We start from the raw sequence: 23,935 nt of genomic DNA on the forward strand, positions 1-23,935 counted from the left end.
AAAAAAAAAAGTGTGATGAATAATATGAACCAGAAATTCTGACAGTTGGAGATTAAAACCTCTTGAAGAGAATGACTGGTCTAGCAATAATTAACTTAGCTTGACCATTCATCTGTGAACTTGTGGTGCTAACAGGAGTTCTATATTGCTGATCTGCTGTTGATGGGGCTGATACATAAAACATCTTTTCTCAGCTGAATTTGACATTGGTCTCAATTGCAAACTTTTGTCTTTTGTTATCCTTTCCTAACATCCCAAGAGAAAAACATGCCCAGTTTTTGAATACAGATTATGCATATGTTAGAATGATCAAAAGAGATCAACTTGTCTCAGCTTAGAGAATTAACACTTTTCAGAAAAATGCAGTGTCTAGAACTGTGGCTCATTTCAAATGCAAACTTTTGTATTTACATGCTTGCACAGTCTTTAAAATGATCTTTCTTTTCTCTTGTAAAAAAAAAAAATTACAATAATTGTACCTCAATTTCAGATAAGGCTGACAGAACAGTGAACTACAAATAGAAAATACTATTGTTTCTTAATGAAGAATTGAAAATTTAACATCCAACTTTCTAATAGTGCTAAATAGAAAAATTAAGAAAATTTTATCAATCATTGTGGTTATGTTTCTTAGCCATTTATTTGACTTACCAATAATCCATGTTAAATCTCATGGCTTAACGCCTCATTTAATCACTTCTGTCTTAGGAAAGTTCAACTTACAACCAACTCCAGTAACAAAATAAGTTGTCCTAATTGCTCAGAGCAATAAACACTGTCAGATAACAAAGAACGGATAAATAGAGTAGAAGTTATATGGACAATAAAAATGGCTAAAAATAAATGCTTAATTTTGGTTTTACATAAAATGAGTTCCAAAATGAAAATGGATAAATGAAATAATTCATCAAATTGATACATTTCAAAACCTGCCAGGCTTCAGCACAATTATAGTCAAGTCCCAGTGAAAAGTGACCTGAATTAAATTCAGCCAATTACAGACTGCATCAACAGTTTTCTGGTTGTGCTTGGGAGCTGGCCTCACCTGGATGCCTGCAAGGTAAAGAATAAAGTCAAAATAAGCTTTCATTAATGAAAGTATTTGTTAAAGCTGGTTAAAGAAAACAGAAAACAACAGAAGGTTTAAGGAAAGGGAGTGACAGAGAATGCCAGCATGCTGGAGGAAAAAGTTGATGAATTTTACTTATCGAAGAAACGAATTAGATGTACACATTTATTTGAATATTCTTAATTCTGAATTTCTTGATCAATTTAAAGATCCCAGTCACGAAGCTCTCAACTCCTTTATTTTGGGGCATGTGCCTGGGAGGGATGAGTTATAGCAAAAAGGTTTATGTTGGTGTGTCTCTGTGTAAGGCATTTTCCTAAACTGACCGTCTTGCCTATCACACAAGTATTGACCAGCAGGAACTACAAGGCAGTCTTCTGCTGGTAAAAATTGTGGGCAGAGAACAAAAGCACAAGTCTTTGATAGAGAATCTTGTCTATTCCAGATGCCTACATAACCCTAACTGTTCTGTGATTCAGCACAAAACTTGTTTTCCAGCAATAGCAACTTGTTAATCTATGCAAAGTTATGCATTTTCATTTTAGTATCCAAATCCTTAAATGACTATATTCACAATTACCATCTTTGTTTGCTCAAGATGAGAGTCTGCTGCTTTCAGATCTGTTAGATCTGGATTTGATTTGGTCTCCAGTAATTACCAAGAAGATGGTTGCTATAGCTGCACTATAAGGGGCAGTCATCTTCCCTTGAAGACAGTGTAAGCAAGCACAAATAAAAAAAAAATCACATAGAATCACAGAATTGCAGGGGTTGGAAGGGAGCTGGAGGGATGGACACTAGTAGTATAAAAGAAATATCACCACAACAGTGAAAATAAGATTTTAGCCCCTTTCAGTCTCTTAATATACATCAACCTGGCAACACTCTACTCACCATTTAGCTTAAGCCAATACAAGTTTTTGATAGATATTTAAAGTATTATTTGTTTTATAGGATTATCTTCATCATAATTTGAGTCATATTTGTAGTACTTGTTCACGTTGCCATAATTTACAATGACAATCTGTTTCCATAGTTGTTCTGATTACTGTTATGGCAGTAACAGGCACGTAGTTGAAGGTACTGAAGCCAAGAACACAGGAAAGTTTTAATTTAAATTAAATAAATAAATAAAAATTCAATTAGGTTTCAGTTGTCAATTCCAATTCTTTGAATTTAGATTTAAAAGCAATTCTCTTAAACAAACTTATTCCGAATCAGTGAAATAGTCTTACAATATAGCATTATGTAGCAGATGTGAACCAATATTAGTATTAAGGTGGAAAAGTTCACAGGGGCTGATCCTACTAAGGTCACCATGGGATAAGCTTTCTTCACCATAACAGAATATGGGAAACATCCCATAAAAAGTGATTACTGGAAGAATACTATCCTTATATCACTACATATTCTGTTAGTAGATGGGAATTGCTTATCTGAATTATTCAGTACTCTTTTAATAGATCTTAATCTGTCTTGAAAATGCCGTGTAATGCTAACGTATTATCTCATTACTAGGTTAGACAGAGGTGTGTTTCTTTTTGGAGACACTGGATATTGGAACAACACTGGTTGATGAATAAAATTAGTGGTGCTTATTTTAATGCAAATCTTTTGCTACCTATTAAATATATTTGATATTTTAAGGGAAGAATGCATGTATCACATGGCCAAATTACACTAGTTGGAAGCACTTCTGTTACTGTTGTTATCTGATTTCTGATTCTGACTTAGCACTTTGTAAACTGTATTCTTTTTCTTCTCTGCTTTATTTTCCAGTTAACTTTGACCATTTTCAAATATTGCGGGCTATTGGGAAAGGGAGTTTTGGAAAGGTAAGAATCAATTTATTTTTAACAATTAAAAATTTAGTAGAGAATTCATTTGTGTTTTTCTATCCTTGACCAGGTAAAGGAATGTAAGTTTGGTTGTCTTTTGCTTCTCAAGGACATCTGATCACAATCATAATGACTTTCATTATAAACCTTTCTGTTAGAATGTATTCTCTAAAGCTAATTGAGTAAAAATGTTTTAATAATTAAGCCTTTTCAATGAGGATTAGCAAAGTTAAGAAATCAGTCCCCAAAACAAGAACGTGAAAAAAAGTAGAAGCAGTCTACATTTTTAGAATGTCTATCGAGCAATCTTGTTCTGAAATCATTGGACTCATTCATGTACTTAAAGTTACTGTAATATTTTAAAGACATTTGACATAGATTCACTGCACTTGGGAACTGTATAAAATTACTGTAATTGTGATCATTGATTAAATATTTGTTCAATTCAGTGGGCTTTTGCTGAAACAGAGAAGATTCAGGTTTTATTTACACATGAGTAGATGACCTTTTTTACTAAAATAAAGACTATAACAAGGTTTTAAATTTTAATGTGGTTTTAAACAAGGCCATGCAGAAAATCATAGTATAAAAATACTAAAAGCCATAAGAAATAAATTTGGAAGTGAAACAATTTCAGTAACTGATCAAGCAACAATGATCTAGATCTTGATTTAAATTATACTTGAGAAATACTTCTGTATTTGTACATTAAACACATATCTAGGATTTTGTTGGCTCTTGGCCTTCCACATGGAAAAACAACTTCCAGTTTACGGTAGTCTGAAATACTTTGTGCAAAAGCAAATGGTTCTCCATGACATGGTCCTTATTTACCTCCGTGTATTCCAACAGAAGCCATCTGTGGGTGTCAAACAGGAGAATATGGTTTGCCAGTGCAAAATGGTGGCCAAGAATTCCTTATAAGTCAAGGCAGCTGGGAATTTGTAATTACTTATTGTCACAATACATCACTGGAATATCAAATCAAGTCAAACAGAGATCCCTTCGTGTAGTGAAATTAGGTCCAGAGTAAGTCATAGAAAGTTTATTTAAATCATGCTGTCCATCACAAAGATCACCTGCACACCTCCTTCTTTAAAGTTTCTCCATTCACACCTCTGTTGTCTCTGCTTTCTCAAAGGGGCCCTCACCCTCCCATGACATGCAGAAAAAGTAACACAAGCCTACATGCTTCTTGAAAACTTGTTGGTTAATGATTGGTGCACTCTTCTCCGTGGTATTTAGGAAACAATTGTGAATGTTTCTATAATATTTCTTAAACATCTAATTTTCTAACAGGTTCATATGGCTGCAGTGTTCTTGTGAACCTGCTTTTGGAATATGTATGTTTGGGAATAGTTTCACAACCCTTAGGGACTGTTATTTATGTGTATGGTCCCCTTTAAACTTAAATCCTTATTTTGTTGTTGTCTGTGCAACAGAACAGACTTTGGCATAAGAGGCTTGTTTTTCCCAAACCAATGCAAGCTTCCAGCCAATCACCTGATTTTTCTTTCCACAGTTAGGGTAAGAAAGTAAGCCTTTTAGAAATGACATACCATAGCCAAAAGCACAGCATGGTAAATCAGTCACAATTTCAAGTGTCTGTGAGTCAGTCTTGCCGTTGCCATTCATTCAGAAGCCTCATTGCTGGCAACTTTTCCAATTACTGTCTTTGTGGGAGCACCTGGCAGCAGAAAATGTCAACAAATGATGCAAGAACTCTAATCTGTATTGAATCGCTGTTTACTGTTTGGGGTCTATTGTGCTCTAGCATCCTAACATGTAAAACCATGTTAGGTATTACACTTTCCTCAAACTGCCTTCTGCTTTTATGACTGCTCTATGGCCTTTTTTGCCTTCTGAGAGCAGTAGGATTTTTAAGGCATGCTCTACTTTTTATTCTGTATTTTTTATTGCTATTGGTACAATTGTCTTCCAACATTTCTTAAATTACTGTGGTTGCTACAGCAACATTAGGCCTCCACAGGACATTGCTGCAGGAGGTGTCTGCTATTGGCAGAGACCCCTCACTGCTCAGCTCTCCTTAGTGCACTGAGTTGAAGGTAACTCTCAGCACCTTCCCTCCTCCACTGGGATGAATGCTTCAGCTATACTCTGTCCTTCCCAGCTGGCTTCAGAAGGCAGCTTCTGTCTTCTATTCTGGAATTTTCATATCGGAGTAGTAACATCTGCTATTATAGGAATTTTCCTGGTCCATTTGGTATCAAAGGCTCTGTATCTCAAAAGCTTTCTTTTCTGAGAAGTGGCCACCCATTTTAAACAACTGCACTAAAACATATTCTTCTCCTAAGGACATTTAAGGCAGTAGAGTCTTCCACCCTCTGTAGCACATTCTGTAGGGTAGGTAAAGATGCATCACAGCAGTTGTGAGGAGTTTAGGATAAAAGAAAAAAAACAAACTCCACAGAGCTTTTATTTGTATATTAAATATTGTTCTAAGTAAAATCAGAAGTGGTAATATAAAATCCACAAAATAAAACTTCTGAACACTGGTCTAAATAGTCATTTCTTTATGCCATGTCATGCCTTAGAAGTATTCTCTCATATTTAATCTGGCTAAATTTATCTGTTTTGTTCTACGTAGAGCCATCATTATCAACCAAAATATCACTAAAATTATGTACTTGAAGACTGTCCAATAACTACAAAATTGACTTAGATTGAAATACAAGAATTACCATTTTTCTTTACTGCAACAGTAACCATATAATTGCAGGCTTACTGCCACAGAAATAGTTTGTATTCAGGTGCAGGTGGTTTCTAGGGAAATTGCAATACCATTTTTCTTCAAGTTCTTTGTTCCTGTGAGCAGGTATATTGAACAATCTGACCTACTTAAATTAAATTCAAATTATGATAAGAATATACAGATTCTTTCTCCTATTTGTCTAAGATGCTGAGACATAGAACTTATTTCTGATTAATTTGGTTGTATAAAAGAGTGACTTCCTGAATTGAAATTGCCATGATGTAAAACAGATGGGAGCCCAGAATCACATCTGCACTGATCAAGGATATTTTACTAAATAATATGCAAAGAATTTCAGAATAAATCTCCTGTTATCTTTAAAGTAACATAACACACAACTGCAGAATATTAGTATTGTTTGGCAGTATAACCACCTACTTATTCAAGTTGAGTTAATATGAAAGGATACCAAGCAGATGCTCAGCTTCTTCTCCAGCTGTCATACTTTGCTCAGGGGAATCTAGGAATGAATCCTTCTATTTCATGGGAATTCCCTAACAGTGTAAACTAGAATTTATCACATCAATTCTCCAGCCTCTTTGTGTAAATCTTCCCAAGTCTACTTGTAGGTTGAAACAATGATCATTCATTTTTTAGAGTGTGTGTATAAAAACAGACCTGCGATTTTTCTGCTTCATACAGATTTGTTGGTTCACTGACTTCATGTTAGTGGGAGAGTCTAACTTTTTTCCATCCCCACCTTTTGGGAAAAGCTTCTCTGAATCTACCTATAACTGCTCCTTCATAGCAATGTACACCTTTGGCAGAAAACCAGTAGGAAATTCCATGCAAGTTTCACTCCATATAACTCTGATATCCTTTCCCCAGCTCTGCCCATGGGAAACTCAGTCATCTATAACAGTCTTAGTGCAACGTAACCTATTAATCTGCAGGTGATCTGTTTTTTTCATTTGGACGAAGTTAGTTTAGTTAGATGGTAGTTTAGAAGTGGACTATCTGAAGTGTAGTTTAGCCCTGCAGTGATAATCTATGGGTTTTGTTCTTCTGGTTCTAAGAGTAAATATCTTGGCTAATTGCTTTTAACTTTGTAGATCTGAAAGTAATTCAGAGTTTCCCTCTCCAAGATATAAAAAAGACATGACCCCATGGTAACAGCTAAAACACATAGCCCTTTTAGGAAAAGAGTATTTGCACACGTGACTTCTAAAAATAAACACAATTTAAATCCAGACAAAATTACTGAGGATTTGTACTGCCTAGCTTTCAACTTCCCTACATCCAAACTGATCATGTAGAGTCACTTTAGAGAGACTTCAGAAGAGAAGACGCATTAGAGATGGTTCCTTGAATGCATTTAGACCCATAACTTAGAGATGGATGTTCCTGTTCCCCCCTCCTGACTCTGAAACTAGATGGGGTTTGAAGTATCTCCACAGGGACTGCTGAAGCAGTGATATCAATTTGATCAGGGCACAGCAAATGATATTCACAGGAAAATAGAAAGAGGATGTTTTATTAATGTGTGTGTGACAGGCTTCCATGCTGATATGTGTAAATAAGGCAATTCTGCTCAGACTTCCACAATAATGAATCATCACAGAACTTGTTTGTTGAGGTGGCAGACCACTTATTTGTCCCCACTTTAAAATTTCTCCATTGGAAAAAATGTCAACCATAAATAACAAAAAAAAAAAGAAACATTTCCCATTATGACTGCATATATCCAGGAGAGCTAGAGGGTTTTGCTTTCTTTCTTGCAGCAGATGAGCATTTTTTGCCCATTAACAGTGGCTCAGAACAGCCCATTAGCAGTGCTCAGAAGAACTGCTGACAGCCATCAGGTAAAAATGCCAGGAAGGATCTCCTCTACTATTCAGCACTGTCACAGAAATGTCAGGCATTTTTCAAAGTAACATCAATATATTTGCAGCTTGGAATTCTTGATATTTAGCAAAAATAACTTTTGTGTATTAATGGAAATACCATTGATTTTGAAACCATGTTAAAAGATGTGTATAAATACTATGCTGCTAACAAATGCTTGCTTTGGTTGTGTTGGCTATATGTCAAGCAACCTTCTACTAGCAACATGTGTGCTCTTGCCCAGAATATTTCCAGCTGTGCTTAATGCCCCTGTCTCAAGGTGAGAGAACCAAAATCCTTCTGGAGTCACATCAGTGTTTTAAAACTGATTCCGTTTACATTCTCTATTCAGGTGTTACATGGTGAACTTTGGCTCACTTGTCAAGCCTGTCAATTCTCAGCTGAGTAAAGCCCCATTCTCCCAGCAGTCTTACTGATGAACTATTTAATACAGATGTTTCTCAAATAATGGAAAAGGAAACTTGTACAAACATCACAGTCTCAGCCAAATTTCATATGAAAATGAAATTCCAAGCCCAAATCCATAAAATATTATATTTCATAATTGATTCACCAAATTGGAGGCTCCAGGTAATCTTAGACTAAGTTTCAGGAATTGCCATTGCAAAATCTGCTTGTACTTATGAAGAAGCTGTGGAAGTCTCAAAAACTGCTTTCTATCCCTCCATTTCAGTTCAGCTCCACCTCCTGTCTCTTCTCTAAAAAGGCCATTTCCTCACTGTTCCATAGTTTGGGTTCTTTCTGTATCAGTTTAATCCTTTAATCATCATCAGGACATCACAAGCATTCTGTCCTTTACAAGGAAGAAAATAAACAAAACTTTACCACTGTGCAACACTAATGGGCTCAAGATGAAACACTCTTATCCATGTTTTGCTTAATTAGCAGAACATCTGATATTAGGAAAGGTAATAAGAAACTGCTTAAGCCCCACCTTCTCATTATAGGTTAAAAGTTTTCTATTAACTCCTATCTTTAGAGTAGATTTGAGCTCAAGGACGTTCTTCATGGAAAAGGAGTTGTAGAGAAACAAATGTGGTTCATTTTCATTGGGACAGTTCCTCTTGGAGACAATGGAAAAAGGTAGGGGAAATAAAATATACTGATTTTAAACTCCTGATGCCTTTCCTCCGAGATTAAAATAGAAGTGAATATGTGGTACCACTCTATACAGCCCTCATCCTATTTCTAGTGGTTTAATACCAGGCTATGTATCCAGATGGCATCTTTTAAAACACCTCAGTCCCTCCAGATTACTTATGCATTTTGCGTATGCAAGTTCATTAAAATACAGCACAAAATTCCTTTTTTTTCCCCCAGTGTGCTGCAATTTGATCTTTGAGCACTAATACTAGATGCATGTATGTATGCGTATATTATAATATGGGAACATGTGCATATTTGCATGTACATAAATATGCAAATAAAATAATACTGCCCACACCAAATAAATCCTTCATAACACCCTTGTACTTGAGTCCACCAAAGCTGTGAGATCTAAACAAGATGCTTCCAATGCATATTCTTCATACTCTTGATGGTGAAAAATTCTGATTGGAGCTGATGACTGTATCAGTGATATGAATGTTGCATCAAAATAAAATCTTCAGCTTGTATTCTCTTGGCTGTCAAGATGCACTAGGAGTGTCATTTTAAAAAAGTCTTGATTAATGGAAAAAAATCTTCAGAGTAAAAGTCTACTGATGACAAAGTTTTTCCCCATGGGTGCATGTAGGAAAGTTATAAAGATGAGATTCATACCACCTTTGGGGATGAGATACAGATGAAGTTATTATTTCTGTGTTGTTGAAAATCGTATATAAAATGATGATCATTAGATGTGGTGCTGGTGACACTCTAGCTTCATTCTCAAGGGAAATACCATGAAGACAAAAAGAATTTAAAAAATCTGAGTCTTACATAGGAGCTCATTAGAATGAGATTTTCATGTTGCATTTACAAAGTTGTTTGACTTTAGTAAAAATAAATAAATAAAGAAAGAAAGAAGAAAAAGAAAAATAAAGCAAAGAAATTTACTTCCAGAGACTAAATCAGTGTAACTGTGACTTCAAAAAACATGATGTAGCTCTGTACAAAGATATATTTTTATCTTCAACAATAATTAAAAGAGAATAATTCTAATATCAAGATGAAATACTAACCTTCTGAACGTAGGCAATGTTTATGATGCAGTAATCATTAAGTGTGTATTGGTTTATGTGAATGAGGACACTTGCATCTTCCTAGGCAGGAGGCAGTAATTTCTGTGACTAATGAAATAGCCTATGATTCAATCTAATTGAGTGTATTTCTCTTAGATACATTGCAACTGGAAGTTCTATCACTTTTCTGAGTTTCCCAGCATGTTGGTTTAGAAAGTGATTACAAGGAATTCTGCTTAGCTGCAGCATGGACTTTATGAAAGTTTTTGGTTGTGTTACCCAAATTTCCCTAGATTCTTGAAAAATTTAAATTGAATTTCATTTTATGTTAAACTTTATCTTTTACTTTGCTGTCAATTAGGTGTGCATTGTACAGAAGAGAGACACCAAGAAAATGTACGCTATGAAATACATGAATAAACAGAAATGTATTGAGAGAGACGAAGTTCGGAATGTTTTCCGGGAGCTACAGATAATGCAAGGCCTAGAACATCCCTTCCTAGTCAACCTGTGGTAAGAAACCCTTTAAAATTCTGTCAAGGATTTCTTCCTTTCTCCTTACTGCTGAATTTGTTCGGAATGGAAAACTGGAAAATATTTTTAAAAATGGTGACTTTTTTTTAATGTATTTTTGTTTTGAGGAGATTTTTATTTCTCACGAATGTTTTAAAAATGCTCTTTAATACTTAAACATGTTCTCATTTTCATTTCTGGTGTAGCTTCTCTTCAGATTGTTATATCAGTGAACATGCACTGTTCTGTCCATCTTCACTGTTTCTTTCTGACAGTACTTGGATTAGACAACTGTTGTAAGTTTGCAAAATATCAAAACTTCAAAAAAAAACCAAAACATTTTGAATCAGTTCAAAGACAAATTTGAGATTCAACCACTCTTAAAAAAATGGTGAACTACTGACATGGACCAATGGGGAAGAACCTTTTTATCACCTGGAATTTCTAATATCTTCTCTGTGATAGCCAATGAATGGCTCATTCAGAGACAAGAAAGTGTGAGAAAATGTTGGTCAAGTAATGACTAGCTTCAGCTACACCACTAACTTAAAATATTTGATGGCTTTTATGTAGTGATATTCATAATGCGATTCAGATTTTACCTTCCTTATCTAAAAATGACCTATGTAATAGTAAAATAAGGATACATAAATCATCATTATGTGATTTTTTTTTCAGTTAGTGAACAGCTTGATTGTCTGGAGATGGTCATAGCGTAAACAGACCTTCTGTTTTGAGTGTTTTTTTCTGTTTTACTGGAGGTCAATGTCTACCCTACATTATTTTGCTTCTCTTTTACTGCAGTTTTCTCCTGCATATATGGGAAATTTCATGTTGTCATCCTAACACCTTCCATGAACTAAAAGCTAAATTATTTTATGGCTTGAGTGAGCACAGCTTTGGTGTAATTGCACCCACTTAAAGCAGCAGAGTATTTGATCCCAAAATTCATTTAGAAAGAGTCTATTCATATACATATGCCTCAAGTGCTCTTCTCTTGACATGGATGATAATACTTGAGCTAACCTAATGACCCGTTAGAAGCTTAAAGGAAAATTGCACACATTACAACAGTAATACAGATCTTTTGTTGTGTATTCTCTAAGGTTCCAGCAACGTTTCCTCCACGGATTTCATCACCAAAAACATGATATCTCTGATCTTAAGAACATGTGGTATTTTCAGTTATGCATTGTATAGCGTCTTTTGAACCCAGGCAAACTTTTTTTCTTTAACAAGAAAAGACAAATATTTCCACTGTGTAACTAGACATTGTGCAGAAACAATCATAGGCTAATGTGACTGACAAGATACTTCAGTAAATATAACAATGTTATAAATAAATATCAAACATTTATTATATTTTATATATTTAATATAAACATTTATATGTTTAATATATATTGCATATATTAAAAAGTATGCTAGACTCTAATTACCCAGTTATAGTCAGCTAAGGAATATTCATTCTTGTCTTCCTCTTTTAAGCCAAATATTAACCTTGGAATAGATATTACCTTTAAAAGTGATGGGTGTGATTATGATTTTTTTGCAAATAATTAATTTCTTCTTATATTTCTAGAACACTGTCAGAAGATTTTGAGACTCAAATGTTATAGTACATGTATGCTTGAGAAAAGTAGAAAATGAAAGACAACTGTAATACACTAGAATTAGAAAAATGCTTCAGGCGAGAAGAGCACTATTCAGGATTCACCAGTGCATGTGGAACAATATTCCACATTTAATGTCTCCAGTAATGCTTAAAGCTGACCAGTCTACCTAGGATGCTAATCTGGGAGGATGACATGAGTTTTCTTTGAAGGTGTCAGGCCAGACTATCAGATTATGTAATCACTGACAGAACATCTGTCAGAGATGGGGCCTAAAATTTATCACCTGCATGACAGTATGTGGTCCAGCTCAGCAGCCAAAGTTCCTGCCTCCCTGTCTCCAATGTTCTTTATCAAGCTTGATCATGATATGAGAGAAGATAATATGCAATAACTTGAAGGCTCATATCCAGATTTAAAAGCAGTGACTGCATTCAAGGATAGTCATGTCAAGCCATGCAATTCACCTGTGCAATCTTACAGCCTCAGTTCTGTAGCATACACAGCTCTGAATAGCCAGAAAAGTCTGTGTAGATATTCTTTGATTTTTCTTACAGCTAAAATGTGGTTTTGTAAAGGTACATCTAAGCAAGAAGGGGAAAGAGCATCTGGGAACACTCCCAGGCATCGCCTGGTGCAGCTGGAACATTTGGGCGCACCCAAGTGGCTCCCAGAATAGCTCCAGAGTCACAGCATCCCCGGGATCACCCTGGTGTGTCTAGCAGAGGTACAAACAGTTCCCTGCCATGTAGTCTTGGTGCTCAGAAATACACTTCAGTATGTTTAGTCTGCTGATATAATCAGAGAATAGCTAAGCTGCAGGGCATCCTGTCCTAGTGACTTCTCTACATTCTTCCTAAAAAAAGGGGCAACTACATGATCAAATGCTGGATATATGCAATATTACTGAGACTAAGGGGCTAAGACATGCACAACTAGAGCTGTAGAAAATTAACCAAAACCAATTTCATTGGCAATACTTAGCATTTTCAGCATTTTCAGAATGTTTAAATCAAACATCGAATATTCTAATTTCCAGTAATTCCAACTCCTGACTCCAAAGAAAGGTGTCAAACTATGTTTCACCTTGGGATATCACGCCAAAGAGATGTCTTGAATCCAAGCCTTCCCCAGATAACTTGTTCCATAAGATGTATCTATAATTAGCCTTACACAATCATAAACGTGTTTAAAATACCTTCTGACATATTTCTGGAATGTCTAAGCTTGTAGATGCAGTTACATATTCCCAATCTTCAAATGCTCAGTATTCACCCAAATTTCAAGATATTCAGCATCTTGTTGTCAAATTGTGGCTTCTTTTGTGCAGCTACAACTGAGGCAAAACACAAGAATCACAAGGGACTTATGAATATTGATCTCATCTATTTTATCAACACTGAGCCACATGAAGCTACTAAATATATTAAAAATATTGCCTTTAGTTATTGAATTTACTTTTTAATTATTTATTTATTTATTAGAATGAAAAGTGGAACACTGTATGGACAAATGGAATATTCCTTAAATATGTTTTGCATTCCCTTCAATATCTCTCAGAATAACAGGATTTTCATTGATTGTTTGTGAAGCTTGTTTAATGTCTTTTCACTTGCAGTCTAGATGCAATAATAATTTGCATCAAATATGGTTGTGTTGTAGTTATAACATATATTAGATGATTATCGGGAATCTATATGATTTCCTCTTAGGAAACAATTCCTGGCACACTAATGGAAGAAAACAGTTGAAGCTTCATTTCTTCTGTAATAACTGCAGTTACATTTGTGGGGTTTTTTTTCTAAGTTAGCTTTTTTCCCCTGATCACTTTATTGGTTGCATTGCAAATGTACAAAGAGGACTGTAGCAGGAGCTACTAATTCTTGTCTAATAAAGTGTAATATGAATATAAAAAGAGACAGTTATTTCATGGTATGAGCATGAACAGGCCTACATCTTGCATAAATGTTGGGTTCCCTTTGACTATACCATTTTTGACTAATTTGTCTTTCAAGATTCTATCACACTCACTAAGGGTCAGTGTTTTCATATCAGTTTTCAGGAATCCCACATAAGATGCAATTTTAGTGAATAAAACTGAGAAATCCATCAGCCTACTAAACTTAAGTGGCATCTCCCTACTTTCATAGGGTATCTAACTTTGGTTTCTAACATATTCAGAAGTAGCTATTCTGAGAAGTACCAATCTGCCACCTAAAGCCCCATTGTAAGCTCTATTTAAGTCAACAATTACACTGTTCATCTAATTAATAAATGACTAACACTTCTATAGTAAGTCAGAAATTCAGTTGGCAGATTCCCATCAAGATGAGTAGTGGTGCACAACTTTTCCAAACTGGTGGCATATGGTTGTTTTACATTAGATTTTCATTGGATAAAAGCCAAAATCAGTATTATGAACTGCAGTAAAGTTCACACAAAATACTTTGTGTGTTTCAGGTTAAAACATCTTGTAGTCTATGGAAAACAAAGAATTTGACTACCCAGGCGGAGAACAAAATATAGCCCATGCGTCCTCCTTTCCAGATGAGCTGTCTACTCATCAACTAAAAAAAAGTGTTGGCAATGCCAACATCTTTTTGGATATAAGTCTATCTTATTCACTCATTGCAATCACAGTGAAAAGTAATTACCTAGCTGGACCATGCTATATAATATTATCCCTTCTCCTTGACTCAGCCCTCTATAAATTCTCACTTAAATGAAGCAACACTTAAGCCTGGATCCGGTCTGCTATACTTTTGTCTAGAAATGATGATACAAAAAAAAACAAACAACAACACATGGAATTTATTATCACAGTGCTTGTATTTTTAAAAATCATCATTTTCTGTAAGAATCATCAGCTTTCTTTCTTTTTTTCTTTTTTCTTTTTTTCTTTTTGGTTCTAGGATGACTTATAATAAAATCTTATTTCTTTTAATTCAAAAAATCAAATCCCAAATCCATATTGAGAAACATATTTGGAGGAAATTCCACTGTTGATAGTTTTTCTTGAGTTTGTAGACCTGCCCCTAACAAGGATTGCTGATTTTCTAATAGTAATATCTAGCCCTTGTAGAAATATATACTAAAATTAATGTAGCATTAAATCTCCCAACAGTTCCTTGTATCAAAGGGAATACTAACCAAGAACATATCTTTCTCTGAGGAACTGCATCATCAAAGAGAAAAGTTGACAACCAGGAGACAAATATGAAGACAAACAAGTCCTTTAGTTATATATTATAAATGTACAAAGAGGTAATGAGATATGTGATCTGTTAAATCCTTCTGTGAAGAAATAAAAGAGGAAAGAAGGTAAACTTTTTCTAGTGGGCAACTCTGTTAGCATCCATCTGTAATCCCAACATATAAAAGAATACAGAGCAGCTAATAGAAAACATGAGTAGCATCTTGTGATTTCAAAAGTTCTGTATTAAAAAGCTTTTTGAGGCTCATGCATCTTCTCTGAGCTTTATTAAATTTAACTTCACCATCTGAACTTAAAAGTCATATTATTTGAAGTATGAACTGTCTTTTATAACATCTGACATGGGAAAGAATCATTCTTTGGCAAATGCCCATAATAGCTTGGAGGATAACTGTTTCTCAGGAAAGGCTTGGGAGTGATTTATAACCTTCATTTTAGAAATGAAGCTGAATAAATGCTGAAAGATATGTGAGACTTGTAGCTAGTTTTATCACTGCTAGAGGCATTTCTGGTAATAGACATTTCCTCTTAAAATGGAGAGCAGACCTGTTTTTTATCAGACTCTTTGTGTTTCATAGGTGTTTGAAGCATAGATGAATGTGCTGTAGGAATGTCAGCTCCTCACACAGTCCCAACTAGGAGCTACAAAATACTCCTCTAGGATCCAGGATTTTATCCTCTGTTTATCTTTCCCAAATACCTGAATGTCCCTGGATCAAAATAAGTAACATTCCTGAAACAATCCATAATTTAAATATCTTTCTAACACCATGCATTAGGAGTGAGTCAAGATCCAAGCCATTCCTATCTATCTACCAACGTGGTTAGATTTGTCATTATTTTCAAATGAAAGTGAGTAGATACCCTGGCTGCTCTGAAAATAATACAACTTACCACAAAAGACAAAATTTTTTCGCAAAATAAAACAGGTACTAAAACATTTTTTTATGATGATGTCGATAAGAAAAACATATTTTGTGGACCATTCTTCAAAACTTTTCCGGAGCACTGAAGTGATGTTATTTTAATAGCATTTCTTAGAGAACTTTTTAAACTGTCATAACATTTTCAAAAGCAGCAGAGGGAAACGAATGAAGATTTACTTTTGTCAGCTTACACACCACTTTCCTTGTATAGCCAGAACAAAATGTTTGATATATTTAATTACCCATGAAGAAGCATTAGTAAATTCTCAGAATGGCTTTGTTTTGATATATTTTTATTTCTACTCATGAATCTCTGGAAAGTGCATACATCTTGTAAGACAGAGTTACAGGAATTCATTACTCTACCTGCTAAACTAGGTTTCAAGTATTGTGAAACTAGAAAAAGAACATGTACCATAGCAGAAACATTTGGAGATATCTAAATTCATGTGCTGGATGGATTGTTTAACACACAGGCATACAAAAACTTAACTGAAAATTATCTCTTCCCTGTAAAAATTCCGTCTCTAGAGTAGGCTGGGAGAAACAGCACTCTGGACTACATCATGAAGGAGCTCTGCTCCTTAGAACAGCATCAGAACTATACTGAAACCTACAAAATCAAGGAAGAAAGAACACCTGGCCAAACACTTCACTGCTGGGTGGGGCTGGATATAACCAATGCCTCAGGTACTTAATAGAGACCTGAAGTACCAGCTGGAGTTGGCTCAGTTCAGTCCTTGGTGAGTTTGCTCAATGTCTGAAGTATTGTGGTTGTCTTCTGATGTAGAAGATACAATTTGGAAGGAAAATATTCTATTAGGTATGGGAAATTTCTCTTCTGAGCTCTGATGCGACCAACTTCCTGAGCATCAAGAGTTTCCTTATCAAGGGCTGTAAGTAAAAAGCCATAACCCAAGAAAAAAAGGAAGAAAGTTGGGGCTTGTGGTGATTCCTTTTAGGGCATAATTCTTTGCTGGTTGTGTTGAGTTAGCCTGACAGCCTTTGCAAGGTCCTGTTGAAATTTAAAGTCAGGCTACGATGATGACATTTGTCGTCTTAAAATGTGTGGTGCATCTTCAAAAGGTCTCAAACAGACAGATCCTGACAAATGTGTAGTCTTTTAGTCATGAAGGTGCCTGATGCTCTTAGTTTTCTTTTGGTTATATACAGCCATTCTGAGAGGAGAGAGGAAAATAAAAAAAAAAGGAAATTTGAGCTTATTACTATTTTAGCTGTGGACTAGGGTGTGAGCCTTGCCATAGAAGCCCCAGGTGCAGCTATACTGCTACCAGTGGGCAGCCTGGTTGCCATCAGCCTGTTACTGAAGCTGACTGCTTAATGGTGCTGGTGCAAGGGTTTCTGTGCTGCTTAGTCACAGTGCTGGAGAGCAGTCACTGAGGTGTTTATTGATGTAATATGTTTTTCTTACTTCAATTGTGAATTTAGCTGAGGTCCTGAATCACAGGTCATGTAACTCTGGGTCATTCTACAAAGCTTAAGAAACCTAAGATTCCTTTCTATGCAAGGAATAGCAAAAATCAAAGGAGAAAAGCATAATTCAAGTACATCTTTCACTGGACTTACATGAGTGAACTCTACTCACTGTGGAGGGATTAAAGTGTGAGTACTTTCCTGCAGCAGCTAGATCAGATTGCAACACTGAATGAATGTAAATCTAAAATAAAGATGTAGAAGTCTTAGATATAAGACAGGAAAAAAAAATAATTTGCTCTCCAGAGCCTTGGAAAATGTAACAGTTGAAGAAAATATGCAGCAAAAGGCAATGACGCAACAGGTTAATTGGAAGAAGAGGATACAGAAAAGATTTATTCTGAGTTGTATATACTCTGGGTATTATTTCTGGTTGTGAAAAGTTGGACTCATCACTGCCAATTGTTAACCTTTGAGTTCTTGAATTGTGCTGAGACTATTAGCTGCCATGTCTTTGTTGAGTGATGAATGCATGGCTCAAATGTTCTTTATTTCTGTGCTGATCTTGAGTGTTCCTATAATGAATTTTGTTCTGGTGACTAACTGTTCCCTGTGAGAAACTGCCACCTTAAAATGTATATCTTTTTAATTGTTATTCTCTTCTCCTAAAGGAGTGCAGAAGTTGACCTTTGACATAGTTTAAGTTTTTACCTTTTTTTTTCTCGCTAAAAGTACTGAAATAGGTATTTCATTTCATATATGCATCGCTACATCCTGGACCATTCTCAGGAGCCCTTCTTCTGCATCAGTCTTGCTGTAACAAAGACTTTACTTACTAACTGATAATATACTTTTCTCATGTAAAGCTTTCACTGCAAGAGGAACTTGTTATAAATACTGATGCATTTCAAGCTGCTAGGGAAAATAAACTTTTTAAGAATGTTCCATTTTTGCTTCATAGGAATTTGGCATTACTGCTTTATCTAGCTTTCATGGGGGAATAGCTGGCAGACCTTCATGAACTTGGGGTTAGCCTTGGCCATACCCTGTGTCTGGTGTTCATAGTCATAAAACAAAGACTCATCTGGATGCTTTCCCATGTGACTTACTGCTTTAGCAGGGAGTTGGACTTGATCTCCAGAGGTTTCTTCCAACACCTAAGATTCTGTGATTCTGTCTGAAGCAGAGCCCCAGTGCTGTTGGGTGGATATTCTCAGGAGACCTTGCTGCAAAGCAGGATTGCAATGCTCTCAGCCTTCTGAGACAGGAAAGAAAGCCCTGAAGACACTGCTTCAGACTTTTCAACTGCTAATTTGGGAAAGCAATGCTTTGTTGTTTTAATATTTCCTGCTTAGGGGATCCTTTTGCCTTGGCTCATCAAAATTTTTCCAAGCTTATTTTAAAAGTTGGCTCCAGATTTTTACAGCATGAATGCATTTACTTAGAGTTTATTGAGTGAAAATGGTATTTATTGTACTCAGAGCACAGAGAGGAACTGTTACCAAGACTTCAGGAAGTGATTAATGATATTCTGTTTCTAACTTAATGACATCCTTGCAATGTAAAGGTCTCATTATAGAGAGACTAATTCTTATGTTTCATCAGGACATGCCACATAGAGGAGGGCTTATGGTTCTTTTTCTCTTGGTGCTGTAATCTTTTACTTTTTCACCAAGGAAATGTCATGGGCTCTGAAGAAGATAGCTATTTATATTCTTCTGAAAAACAGTTGTGGATAGGATGAAAATGTCTCTTTCTTGTCATGTTCTCTCAAACTACCTAGGCTGGAATTTATTTAGAACGCAAACAGTAAATTCTTGCAAAAAGTCAGGGTATTGGGACTGGAATCTTTATGTGCAACTGATAAGCAAAATATGACTAAGGGAAGTAACTCTTTTTGACTGTGATGTACACTGCCTCCTCAACAGATGTGCTAGGAGAAGGTTAAGAGAAGATAAGAAAGCAAACAGATGAGATAGTGAGTCTAGAGAGGGATGTTAACATGGGATGAAAAAATTTTTTCCCTTCAGTCTATACAAAATCTGAGACTTAATCGCAGAACGTAGCCAGTATGGGTACATAAATCATATTCTTCAAGGCCTGAACTTTCTTTACTAACATTTGAAAATAAATCTGGAATTTGTAGATTTGGTAGCAAATAATTTTAGTGAGAATTAACATCAACAAAAAAACTATTTAAAAAACTTGTCTGAAAATACTACGTAAGTCATGAAAATCAATAGTTTCCATAACAATGTCATTGAAATCCCATTAATGTTTTGACAAACTGAACACTAACCAGACACTTAGTATTTTTATTTGGGGTTGTCTTTTCTGATAAGGTCAATTTTCCCAATATATGTAGATTTATAAGGAGTTTCTTTTGAGCGTATGAAAAATGCCTTCTGGTTATATTCAATAGAACACATATGTTTCCCAGTTCTTAAACAAGTTGAGTAGCAGCTACTCCATACTAGAAAACCTGTCAGGTTCTGAGTGGGTGTGCCTGTGTTTTTATGCATCCCTGTGTCTTGTATCAATATACAAATTTCTCATTAGATTTCAAGTAGAGAATATGCGTTTTCCATTATTCTATCAAGAGTAGAGTGAGCAGGGTTCTGTATCTCAGGTGTCTCCAAAGGAGACAGAACACTTATAAATAATGCTGCTCTTTCTGTGGGAGCTGAAAATTCTTAGAATCGTATAATATTCAGAGTTGGAAGGGACCCTTAATGATCACTGAGTACAACTCTACAATCATTTTTTTAGAAATGACCAAAACATTTTGTATCTTGAACTAAACATTTCAAATACTACCCTGAACAACAGCTCCTTCATTTGTAAATAATATTCAAAATGAAAATACTCTGTCATATAAAATATTTTATTTATAATTTTCAAATTAATTAGATTAAAGTGGAACAGTGTATTCTAAGGTATATGCCTTTAAAAGGAACTTTAGGAATTCATAGGATACTAGAATAATATAGAAATATCACCTAAAAGTTATTAACATCAAAGGATAAAATATGTTAAGCTAGTCTCAACTACTGCCCTTAATACTATACAAATACACATACCAGATAGTACTGCACAAAACTACACATGAGACTATGAGACTGGTAAGCCTTGCTTCTTTGCTGTCAGTGCAATCAAATCTGCATGAATATTAAGTAGTACAGTTTTCACTTCTTGAGATAGCTTTCTTGGCTAATCTGGGTTTCTCTGTGAACACCTGCATATTTTTTTACTAGACCTTGGAAGCAATATCATCTTCCCATCTTGTTCCTGCATTTAAGCCATCATTAGCAGAGTGCAGGCTTAGACCAACTACCTACATTTGTTCTATCACTACTCTGAAAGTCTGATGGCATCTGAAGCCTAATAAGGTTCTTATCAAAAAAGAGGGGTGAAAACCTGAATCATATTTGGGACCAAAAAATTATGGAATGATACCAATAAAGCCTGGTATGATTTCCTAAGATCTTTTCAAGAGGAGAAATAACTTATTTTAATGAAAAAGAGAGTTAGGTCATGAAGATAGACAGATATAGAAAGATGAAAAAAGCATGTTTTTTAATAAAGGTAGACATTGAAAATGACATTGTATCTAGTACCACATAAAGCAGTGTGTCTTTAGAAATCCTAGGGTATGGTGTCCTCATGCTTCTGTACTATTGAGAAATAAGCGGCTCTTCTTCTGTATCCCAAATAAAAAAAACTGACATGCTGCACCACAGCAGCATGAGACAGCTGAATAGTACATCATGATTCACTCAAAAAGAGGGGACAATACTGCGTTTATAACTCTTTGACCCAACTCCATCTTGAGAAGGAAACTGGACTTTTCGGTCAGCGTTACTCTGCCATCAATTTAAGTGAGCTTGTATTTCATTTTTGTTTGAGCACCTAAACAACTCCATACTGCATCTGTTTCTGCTTCTGATCAATCGTGTCAGGCCTTATTCTGCTCAGCTATGTACAGCAATCACTTGTGACATGCAGAGAATTGTCTACAGTGTCCTGGATTTCTTCTTCCATTCCTGTTGGTCCTGTAGTAGAATGTCTGGTAGTCTGTTTTGTTATGTGAGTGCCAGTGACATCCAGTAAACTCTTCCTGTTTATTTGCTGAAATGTGGCTGAATAACCTGAGTATTGTTATTTTTTTAATTTTTTTTTTATGAAAATATTTCAAGAACATCTCGGAACATTTTCAGTAATGTTTTGATTTGTCTGCCAACAAATGAGTTTCCTGTAGTTCAGTCTTTGCTGCTTGGTACACTTGGTGTCCAGTATGCTGTAATTGGACATCTACTGGCTATGCATATATAATCCAATTTAGATGTGATAACACTAATTATACATATTATTTCAACCTTTGACATATAAGGCCTGCTTTGATGATATCTTATATTCATTATTCTGTAACTGCTCATTGGAACATTTTCATTTCACACTTCAACAATGAATTTGTTTGCTTTTACCTCTCTCGCTCCAGAGATGACTGCAAGCTTAACATGTCACGAAGGTTCTTGTGCTCTGCTAAGGCATCTGTACTCTTTCCCACTGACAAAAGATAAATGGGATCCTTCAAATTGGTCTCTGCTCAAGCAGGGCATCCTAGCTGCATAACACCTTCTGAAAACTGGCAGGCATGACCTGGTTTTAAGCATAAGAAACTAAGAGTGCTGTCAGTGGCTTCAGAGTAACGGAGCTGTCAAACTGGGAGGAACAGATTGTACAAACAAAGGAATCTTATCTAGGTTTTCCCAGCAAGGCTGATGGGCACTGGAATCCTTTTATGGCCATTGTCAGACCCTCCAGTTTTGAGTCAGCAGAGTGGATCCCCTCTGTGCTCATCTATCTTCCTTCCTCTCCTTGTTTTATCAGTCATTTGTAAATTGATTTAATCTTGGGAAGATGCTCTGATTTTGTTTACTCATTCATATCTCCCAAAAGTGGAGAATGTACAGTTGCATTGATTTTAAACTATAGTGTCCAGAAAGTGTCTCTTTCACAGAGATGCGCTGTCTTATGTTATGGTCATCAGAGGTACTATAACCACCAACAGATGGTAAGATTAACCAGGGCAAAAAACAGTGACAAACAAAACAAAAAAATCTTGACCAGCCTAACAAAAACAATTTATTTTTATCCCCTTTCTTCCTTACATGGAGAACTTCTCCAAATAAAACTGAAGAAGTTTATGCTGTGGTATTCTCCACTCCCTTCCATGTACTCCACAAACACTGAATTTTAACCTGAAACTGCAGTAGGAACATAAAAGCATCATGTATGCTGCTGCCACACCTGCAGACCCTACTTATAAGTAGCAGTCTAGAAAAGTAAGATGTGGTGGTTCCTACGTCTTTAAACACTGAATTTGTAGGGGGAAAATTAGTTCTACAAGTAAAATACACAGATATCATTAAGTGAAAGAAGACAGAAGATAAACTTTAATAAGGAGAGATCCTTTTTTCTCAGTTGTTTCTTTAGCATCTTCTCATCACCACTGCGATGTTTCTTTCCTCTATCTCCTCTTAAGGCAAGCTGTCAAGCTGCTGCTTCTAACCCAGGTTGTTTCTTGCTTTTATGGAGCAACTGCCATTCTTCAGAAAATAAATGAAATGACAGTTCAAATTGGCCTTTTATCCTTTTAATTATACTCTCCCTCCAAATTGTTGGGGGGTGGGGGAAGGGAGAGAGTCTATTTTATCTATCTTGTTCTTATATCATGTTGTATACTGTATATGCACACAACTTTTTTGAGGGGGGAGCAGAAGTGCTTTTACCATGCATTTGAAATGTATGTTGTGGGTGTGGCCATGTTTGAAATAACTTCCCAGTACTTTCACTGTACAAAATATACATGGGGCATTAATTAGTTCCCTTGTTTCTTTGCCTTTAATGTGATTTCTGTGACAACAAAGAGAGAAATTAATCAAATGTTAGTAGTTAGAACAAATGATTCACATTCTGGTCAGTAGCCTTAAAAATTACATAAAAATTATTAGATTGTCTGCATGTATATCACAGCCAAACTCCTGTCTCTTCATTTACAGCACACTTCTGTAAAAACAGAAACTATTATGGGATATTTATCTGCAAACCCAATTCTTTACTGCTTATGGAGTAAATCCTAACTGATACCTCAATAGTAGTAATAAAAAAGGCTGTGTGCTGCCATGCTGTAGCCCAACTATATATTTATATGAAAGTTGTATACAAGAGCTGGTTGAGAGTGAGTTTAATAGACAATTTAGTGGAAAATATCATATTGATTAAAATCTATTTCCTAAATTTCCTTTTTCTACTAGAAATGTTCAGAATAACTGGGTGCATCTTGATCTTCTAATGCTGAGCCTGCAAATTGAAGTCTGATGCATTTGCTCACTGCTATTTCTGTTTTGTGTGATGGAAAACACTGACATATTTTGTCAAAACACATATGCACTCTCTCTTCTGTTCCTATTTTCTACTGCCTTTTTGTTTTAAAATATTTCTCCATGATAGCTAAAAATGAACATCGCATCCATTTCTTTGGCACT

The 23,935-nt window shown here is 35.5% G+C and overlaps 1 protein-coding gene across 1 annotated transcript in view; it reads left to right on the top strand.

Annotated features, from left to right (window-relative positions):
* Positions 1-2,850: 2,850 nt before the first annotated feature.
* STK32B (serine/threonine kinase 32B) overlaps positions 2,851-23,935 on the top strand; it is a 103,480-nt gene continuing 82,395 nt past the window's right edge. Inside the window, exons 1-2 of the mRNA XM_019614973.1 lie at positions 2,851-2,904; positions 10,049-10,200. Of these exons, the coding sequence (XP_019470518.1) occupies positions 10,082-10,200 (119 nt within the window). The 5' untranslated portion in view covers positions 2,851-2,904; positions 10,049-10,081. The remainder of the gene's footprint in view (positions 2,905-10,048; positions 10,201-23,935) is intronic.

The sequence above is a fragment of the Meleagris gallopavo genome, chromosome 4 (genome assembly GCF_000146605.3).
Source record: "Meleagris gallopavo isolate NT-WF06-2002-E0010 breed Aviagen turkey brand Nicholas breeding stock chromosome 4, Turkey_5.1, whole genome shotgun sequence".
NCBI lineage: Eukaryota > Metazoa > Chordata > Aves > Galliformes > Phasianidae > Meleagris > Meleagris gallopavo.